The sequence below is a fragment of the Vespa crabro genome, chromosome 9 (genome assembly GCF_910589235.1).
Source record: "Vespa crabro chromosome 9, iyVesCrab1.2, whole genome shotgun sequence".
In the NCBI taxonomy this organism is placed as follows: Eukaryota; Metazoa; Arthropoda; class Insecta; order Hymenoptera; family Vespidae; genus Vespa; species Vespa crabro.
The window spans coordinates 6,891,739-6,900,942 of NC_060963.1; the positions used below are offsets into that span (position 1 = coordinate 6,891,739).

Consider the following 9,204-nt stretch of genomic DNA (forward strand, 5'->3'; position numbering starts at 1 on the left):
ATCATAAATCAATAACAATTTTTATATTATTTTAAATATTTTTATCATTATATTTAATGAATACTATTATATATTTAATGAATACTATTATATATTTAATGAATACTATTTATCGCACCGAATTATAAAATCAGTCAACTTTATAATCTCGTTAGCTATGTGTAATAATCATAACATTTGTAGAGTTTAATTTTTTTACCAATACTTTTATAATAACTAAATCAAGAAACGCGATTGGTCGAGAATTTATTTTTACTATCATGGTGTTTGTGCGAGCGAATGCGTGTATGACTTCAGCGATAAGTATTATAATTTATTATTATAATAAATAGTTCGCACACCAATTGAAATAGTCCAATAAACTAATCTAATATATAAACTAGCGCTCCGATAGAGTAACTAAAAAGCGTTATATTCTCGGTAGATAACTGCATAATTTTTCTTACAAATTTGAGAAATTTTCTTTTTTCTTTTTTTACTTTATACAAAATAATAATAGTAGTTATTTTATCAAATGCATTATTTATTAACATATGCTTGAAAGTATAATTAAATTATATAATTTCAATTTATAGTCCAATTATCACGTAATTATCAATCTTTTTTATGTGATTGCATTTAAACATTTAAAAAAAATTTCTTTTACATTACTAATAGAAAAACATAGTAAATGATGAAAATTTTTACTTTTTTTTTTTTTTTTTTCTTTTTAATAAAAATCTTTGAAGAATACCGTCGGTATAATATGGTATTGCAGTGTGTTATCGCATCATGAATTACTTATGAAAGTACACAGATGGCGTAACGTCCTACAGGAAGTGAATTACCTTATCGACATGCATAATTGTAAAATTAATTATATTTATTTACATTATTTACATACAATTAATGGACATAAATTCTTTCTATCCTTTTTTTTTCTTTTTCAATGTTTTTATTTTCTAAATAATTTCTTGGCTCCTATATAACGGAGTTTTTAGGTTCGATAGGAAGACGTAAAATAAAAAACTGTTAAAGATAATTAACGTGTTATATTCTTGTAACATTGATAAACGTTGAAACGTATAAGTAAATCGTAAATGTATCATTAAAATATTTATATATATATATATATATATATATAATATATTTTTAGAATATTCGTATAAAGTTGAAAAAGTTTGATTACGTCAGAGTTTCCGAAGGTTAAAATATTTCTCTTAACATATTGAATGTCGCGTGGGCAATACCGGGTGGCCAACGTTGAACTTTTTATTCAGGGCAATATTATCATGAAATTCTTTATATCATCGGATGATACATAATAGACATGTTTAATGTTATTGTCATACCATGGAGGATATCGATGGATAATGCTGCGTGGTAATATATTTTAGAATTATAAGAGGGCGTACTTTTATTATCATCAAATTATCGATTGTGTCTATTTAATTGTTATTTCTTATTGCTATATAAATCGACAAATGTATAATTTTTTTTCCATTAATAACAAAATTTAAAACAAATAAAAAATTATATCGATAAATCATCTAATTTCAAAATATAAAATAAACGCTTATATATATTCTTACTTTAATAATCAATATGATATTACAAGATGAAGAATATTTTCATGCGATGAAATAATTTTGATACTAGCAATAAAAGGTTTCTTTTGAAGAAGGACATATTTCAAGCGATTAACTTTAATATACATAATTGTTTCACGTAATCCAAAAGCAAGAAATTGTACTGTAAAGCTATTAATGTTTAATGACGATTTTTTAGATACGGAATATCATTTTTGTTTACCTTGTTTCAATACGAAACATCATTTTATTATGCTACTTTACTTATATATTAGTGATATAATATAGAAATATTAGATATTATAATTTATAAAAAAATAAATTGATTTAATCTAATGAAAGTATAATATGTATGTCCAGATGTATATGTATGTCTTTTCATAGATGTAAGAGAAAATATTTTATAATTTATTAAAAGCTTACAAGAAAATTTACTACGAAATATTATCATTGAGCTTCGAGTCAATTATAATATTTGCATGTAAAAATTTTGTACTTCTTTTTTTTCTTTTTATTCATGACCTTTTCCAATTATAAAAGTAAATATAGTTGTTTTTTTTTTAAGTGAATATCTATAAATTTTTTTTTTGTGTATTTCTATAGTAATGAACATTTGCAATTGTAATCTTATGTATTCAAATAGTTTGTTTTCCATATTACAATTTTAAAAACTATCAATCACTTTCATTCGTTAAAATACACGATTATTTCATTCGTAAATATTGTATTTTTATGAAATTTTTCTTTTATAAAAGAAAAGAAAAAGAATTATATGTATTCATTTGAAAAAACTATATATTGATCTTCATAGCTCGAAAAGGTCACAAAAAAAAAAAAGAATAAAAGAACAGAAAAATGTTTACACGAACTTCGTTGCTGTAAAAGCGGTAATTGCTGTAATCGCTCTCAAAGCGGTGCAAATTTTTTTTAATAAACTTTCTTTTTCTTAATAAACTCAACCAATTATTTGCGAAATATTGTATAATATGTAAAAAAGAAAAGACAAAAAGAAAAAGGAAAGAAATAATTCATGAAAATAAGGAAATTATTGTATATAAATATAATTTAATAGATTATTATTAAAGCAAGAGATGAAAATATTTAAAATTGAATATTAAAAAATGTAATACGTTACTTTATATATATGTATATATACTATATGACCGTATTAATTAAATAAATTATATGTTTCCTGTTTATGGGGTATATTAACCCCTTTTTTTCTGTTTACTATTTATTTTTTGTTTTTGTTTTTGGTATTATAAATATTATAATTAAAATAAACATACAACGATGAGTGCAATAACTTGGATCATAAGGATAATCCATGCGGTCTGAAATCGTATAAGTCACGTAAAAACTTAGATCAACATGACGTTAAACGTGTTAAATTTGCATAAGAGAAATAATTCTGAAAATATTATTCATTATGACGGCTACTGAAGTTGACCGAAGAACGCTATACGATCATTTAGTTTTGTTCGAATAGACTATGAGAAATTCGATGCAGTAGCTAAAGCTGATATTAAAGGAATTAGTTAAGTGCTAAGAGTACACGAAACATTACATATCGCTTTTTAGCGTATATATTTACGTAGGTACATGTATATGTATGTGTGTGTATATATATATATATATATATATGTACATATATATGTACTTGCATTGAAATATGTCGGTAGATTTACAGAGACGAAGAGTCGTTAAAAGCAATGTTAATTACTCATTTCTTTTCCATGACCTCAATGTTTAGAAGGACATTGAATATTTATTTTACGCGAATCGACATTTATTTTACCGAGAGAAAAAGGAAAGTAAAACGAAAGGAAGAAATATTCTTTCTATTTAACATGAGTAAATGTTATTACAATTGTTACATAATTTTTATAATTTACGTATTAATGAACTTTAAAATGGAAGACAATTTTATTTCATATTTCAATGAAAATTCATACTTTGTTTCTTTTTTTCTTTTCTTTTCCTTTCTTTCTTTCTCTTTTCTTTTTTTCTTTTATCATAAACATTAATATAAAGTAATTTCTTAAATTTTCTTCCTATTAATTTATTTAATTGCGTCCGATATAAACGTCATCCAAGTTAGAAAGAAACGAAAAACGAAATATTAAGAAAAATTAAAACGAGAATGTAGTCGTAGGTTTGAATTTTATTTTAATTACCAAAACAGAAATGACAATTGTACATTACAATTGACGGTTGGGACAGTTAGTATTAAAGTCGAAATTGCCTACCGCCGTCATTTGTGTAATTTAATTTGAAACATGAAACAACATTCTTGCTCTTGCTGATTCCATAGCTTCCACTTGAGGTCGTATGTTCTCTGAAAATTGAATTGATGGAATCGTTAAAATAATTCGGCGCACGAGTCGAGGAGTATTTCTTGGCACGATTCTCTCGTCGCACGAGGTCTTATTGTATATATGTATCTATATACATACATATATATATATATATATATATATATATATGTGTACACACATATACATACATATATACATACATACATGTATATATATATGCGTTATCATCTATAATGATAACGAGAGAGAAAATAGCACCACATGCGTAATAAATTTTTAGGAAGATAAAACGACGACTCTTTTATCTTTTTTTTTTTGTTTTTTTATATATTGAAGAGGTGAAAGGGCATAGAGATGCGTCTCGTTAAAAGACAATGGTGCTTTAACGAAGTTAAATGCATGGACACATGCATTATATATGTTTACGTGTATAACTACATAAATAAGTATATATATATACATATATATATATATATATATATATATATATGTATATATATATATATATATGTATATGTATATGTATATAATTATGCATGAATTAGATTGTATAAAGAGATTCATAAATTATTACGATCGATTGTAAAACGATATGTAATCGATGATAGAAAAAAAATTTCGTAATAATTAGTACTCACGATTGGGAATTTTTTCGAGATAAATAATTGGACGTTGTAAGTTTGGTTTTGACCCGACACAATTGGGCAGGAAGTCATTGTACAAGCATCTCTGTTCATTCCTAGAAACGGAAGATCGGTAAGAGCACTGGCCCAATACACTGCAGTTTCTAATGTATCTCCGTTGAAGTCTGTAAGAAAATTTTATTACGATTAATTTTCATTTCATTAAAAAAATCATTAAGAAGATAAATCGATAATCGATCATTTAATATTTATTAAAGATGATATATTTGAGGTTAATGTAAACGACAGAATATTTTATGATGAAAAAAATCGTTTAAATCAGATTGAAAAGTTTTTTCTTATTAACTTATTAACAACTTACTAGGCGTATAATCAAAACTTATGCTCGAATTGTATCCTCTCCTAATTCGGCACGGTTTATCTTCAGCAGCTTCTCTGCAAGGATCGACGCGTACCTCGTGTATAGTGCAGTTGGAGACTGCATCGGCTGAAAAAAAGAAGAAAATTATTACAACCTTTGAAAAGCTTAAACTAATACCAATTGCTTCAGTTTGACGAAACGTATAATATTTTTGTAGTTCTATAAATAAAATACTATAAAGTGAATTTATTTCATTTTTTAAATCACCAATTTAAATCTCATCGAACGGTATGTAATATTTTCAATTTATTTCATTCTTGAAAATAAATTGATAATGAATTTATAAAATCGGACGATTATAGGGTCAGAAAATCTTTTAATCCATTACATTTGTAGAAATTAATAGACAAATATGATTGATAATATATTTATGAAATTAGACGTTAAATTTTATTATATAAATTCTATTTTGTTTTTATAATAAATTTATAATAACGAATAAAATTTGATTATAGATTTACAGATTCGTTCGTTGAAATGAATTTGTTAAATAATTTGTTAATAGAATTAAACGTTCGATTTTATTACAATCATGTAATTCTCGAGTTACTTTTTCGGTAATAGGAAATTACAATAGTATAAAATTATAATTCGCGTTATCAACTTCGTTTTTCGAAATTACTGAATAGTTATCTCGGTGTGACGTAATTTCGTCAAAAAACTAAATTAAATTAGACGATACCAGTATATGGGTCAATGTACGTTAACCTTTATGATATTTGATAAAAGAAAATAAGAAGAAATCAACGGGCAAATATTTCTAATTGATCTTACGTTGTTTGATATCAGTGCCGTTTGATACAAATGTACTTAAAATAGATAAACATTGTTTTTCCTTGTAAGTAAATAATATCTAATCAAAATAAGCTATAATTCTTCAGTGCATTTTGAGTACTATCAAATGTACTGCCGAAGGTCGTTCGATTTGTTGATCTTTCGACTGTTCCGGATAACGTCGTTCTTATATTTTATTCAATTAATTGTTATTAGCAATTAAATACTTCTTCATCATTCAGCAATTAACGATTCTATTTTCTTCTATTTCTACAGACATTTCAACGATAAGACACGACGAAATTATATATTAAGTTAAGATTGATATTTCCTTCTGTATACATATTTATTTAAAAAAAAAAAAAGAAAAGATGTTTCTTCGGAATTAATTAATATATTTTGATTCTATTTTGAACGATTAACGTGTCTATGAAGTCGCTTGATTGCATGATTCACGTCGTGTGTCTACGAAGTAAAACTCATTAATGATCGAATCACGTAGAGTCAATTTATTTCTCACTTTATCGTTTTTTGAATAATCTTTAAATAGTACTAAAGAAACAATTAATCGTAAGAAGGAAAAAAAAATTAATCGTACAAAATTAAATCGTTAATCATAAATTCAATAAAATATCGACTAAAGTTACATCTCAGATAATAAATTTCTTAGAATGGAATTAACCCTGTGACTTACAAAAATTATTAGAAAAAAAAAAAAAAAAAGAAAAAACTATAAACGATAAAAGGAATCGATCGGAAAGCATAAACCTTCGACTATTATTTTCTTTTTCTCTTTGTATTTCTTTTTCTTTATTTTTCTTTTTCCCCTTTATCAAATTAAATCGAATAGAACTTGACGAAACACACTCACGGGATGGTTTGGGACACTCGCGAAAATGTACGACTTCCGCGTAGCTCTTGAACGATGACAAAGCCAGGAGCAGAGCAACAAAGACGAATTCACTGTTTCCGTTCATTCTCGGTCTACGGTACAGAGACGAGTGAAAGAAAAGCATCGTCGAGGGTCGCTACAAAAGGCGGATAACGATCGAGATAAAGAGAGAGAGAGAGAAAGAGAGAGAGAGAGAGAGAGAGAGAGAGAAAGAGAGCGAGAGAGAGAGAGAGAGTGAGAAAGAGAGAGAAGGGAGACGAGGCCATAGGTCAATTGAGATAGTATCTTAGCTCGTAAAGAAGCTATATCGGACTTACTATTCGCTTCTTCGTTCTCATCTTTATGACAAAGCTAAAAGTAGAACTCGTATAGGTAGTTACCAAACCGTTTTACGTTTCCTCTCAACGTCAAACTTTATCGACGTTGATTTTGAATATGTAGGGTATTCGATTACCGGGGATATTCCTCGAAATACGTTGGTTGGTAGATATTTATTCTCACGCGAATCAACGGATAACGCGTGACCCAGAAATGACGATGTCATTTGCTCGACCTCACTCTATTAAATCATCTTTCTCTCTTTTTCTCGCGTATAAGAAAACAGAATGCATGGAAACAATTTCTCTCTCTCTCTCTCTCTCTTTGTCTCTCTTTCTCTTTTTGTCTCTCTCTCTCTCTCTCTCTTTGTCTCTCTCTTTTTCTCTTTTGTCATTAATCGATACGATCTAATTTTTGATTACAATGCTCTGTGAGATGAACTCGAAAATGTTATCGATATAAACGTGATTATCTCTTTTTTCTTATTTTTCCTTTATTTTATTATTATTATTATTATTATTATTATTATTATTATTATTATTATTATTAGTATTATTATTATTATTTATTTATTTATTTACTTCTTTTAACGACACATCTCGATTTATAAATGTTTCCTTTGACGTACTTAAATACTTACATATATTTATATGCACATGTATATATATATGTGTGTATATATATATATATATATATATATATATACGACTAAAGATATATATATATATATACTTGGAGCATATCGTCAGACGTTTGGCACGTTGACCCGAAGGCAGTTCACTCTATTTCCTTCGCGGCATGAGATCGGTCTGCTTTGATTCGTTGCGGACATAACAAACCTGTCGCAGTTGACGATGATCGTTAAATAAGAAGCTCTCCAACCCCTTCCGTTCCAACCCTTGACATCGTATCTTCTTATTCGTCTACTTGTCTCTATAATTCGAACCATTGGATCAAAGGAATTTGTCACGCATTGTTATACCAAACTGATTTATCGCTGTCCTGATTCGTTCAAAGGATTACCGACTACATCTAAATATCATCTAACCTACTGAAATAACATTTAGGTTCTTTTACATCGAATCCTTCGAAACAATAGCGCAGATACGCCAATGAGAGTGTTTAGCATTGTAATCAACGCTCTAATCTTCTAATCGTCTCGGCAGTTCTTACTCGTCAATTTGGATGGGTAATAATTATACCGGTCTGTTTAATTGAGCCGATTAAGTATTTGTCTCAGTTTCTTTCTCTCTTTCTCTCTCTCTCTCTCTGTCGCTCGTATGCACTCACAGACACACACATACACGCAACAAGCAAACAAACAATCAAACGAAACAACAAACTCACTCACTTCCTTTGATACCCAATAACAGAATACGAAGTTTATCGGAGTTTATACTCGTAAATAATTCCAGGAGTTCGTTAGTAGACGATACAATCTGACAAAGAGAAAAAGAGAGAGAGAGAGAGAGAGAGATTGAATGAAAAAGAAAAATGTACGAGCGGGATTCGACAATCGTTCTTTTGTCCTCTCGCAAGGAAACGATCTCATCGCGTAGACTCGGAGAACGCGGGGAGGGAACTCGGCTTGAACGATGGCGTGGCCTCGGGTGGCCAATCAAAGAAGAGTCTGCTAGAAAAAATAAATGGCCACAATTGTTAAAGTGTGCATTTCCTGATAAAACTTATTTCTCACTTCTAAACGTTACCGATCGTTCGCAATTATTTTCGATTTCTTTTTTCTATGTGAAAAAAGAAAAAAAAAATGTTAATATCCATTTCGAAATTTGCGATAATAGTTCTATGTTTAATTTTCTTATTTTTTTTCCTCTTTTCCCTTTTTTTTTTTGTTGAATTCGAATTCGAATTGACGATCGAAAGAGAGAGAGAGAGAGAGAGAGAGAGAGAGAGAGAGAGAGAGAGAGAAGAAAAAAGAAAAAAAATGAGTCGCGTTTCCGAGACCCCGATCGTTACTTTTCTATCGGTGTCATTTTCTCAACGTCATTAAAATCGATCCGTCGATGATCATAAGCGAAATAATTACGATCGTCGAGGCGTCAATTACGTTCTCTGCCCGAGGTCAGGGGCCATAATAACAGATCACTTTGCTCGACTTACGGAACGGCGGTGTTCACGTTGAGGGAACACTGTTAACGCGTGATTATTCAATTGAAGAAGATTCCTGGTCACGTAGAAACTTTGTCGGTTCGTCAAAGACACCTTTTCCCGCCAAACTATGAATTTCTATATTCGATTCGAACTTCGTTCG

The 9,204-nt window shown here is 28.6% G+C and overlaps 1 protein-coding gene across 1 annotated transcript; it reads right to left on the reverse strand.

The window, feature by feature from the left end:
* Positions 1 to 3,714: 3,714 nt before the first annotated feature.
* Positions 3,715 to 6,756, reverse strand: LOC124426882 (MD-2-related lipid-recognition protein-like). The gene is made up of 4 exons (XM_046969067.1): positions 6,597 to 6,756; positions 4,892 to 5,017; positions 4,525 to 4,694; positions 3,715 to 3,906 (listed from the first exon to the last, which is right to left on the reverse strand). The coding sequence occupies exons 1-4, from the start codon at positions 6,739 to 6,741 to the stop codon at positions 3,823 to 3,825; spliced, it is 525 nt and encodes a 174-aa protein (XP_046825023.1). The 5' UTR covers positions 6,742 to 6,756; the 3' UTR covers positions 3,715 to 3,822.
* Between the last annotated feature and the right edge of the window lie 2,448 nt (positions 6,757 to 9,204).

What these genes read in the sequence shown, in the direction of transcription:
- LOC124426882 (XM_046969067.1), bottom strand. Translation starts at nt 6,741, where the DNA reads ATGCTTTTCTTTCACTCGTCTCTGTACCGTAGACCGAGAATGAACGGA. An exon ending in CGAGTGTCCCAAACCATCCC is followed by an intron (nt 5,018 to 6,596) that starts GTGAGTGTGTTT and finishes TCTTTTTTTCAG; the next exon opens with CCGATGCAGTCTCCAACTGC. An exon ending in AAGTTTTGATTATACGCCTA is followed by an intron (nt 4,695 to 4,891) that starts GTAAGTTGTTAA and finishes ATTTTCTTACAG; the next exon opens with ACTTCAACGGAGATACATTA.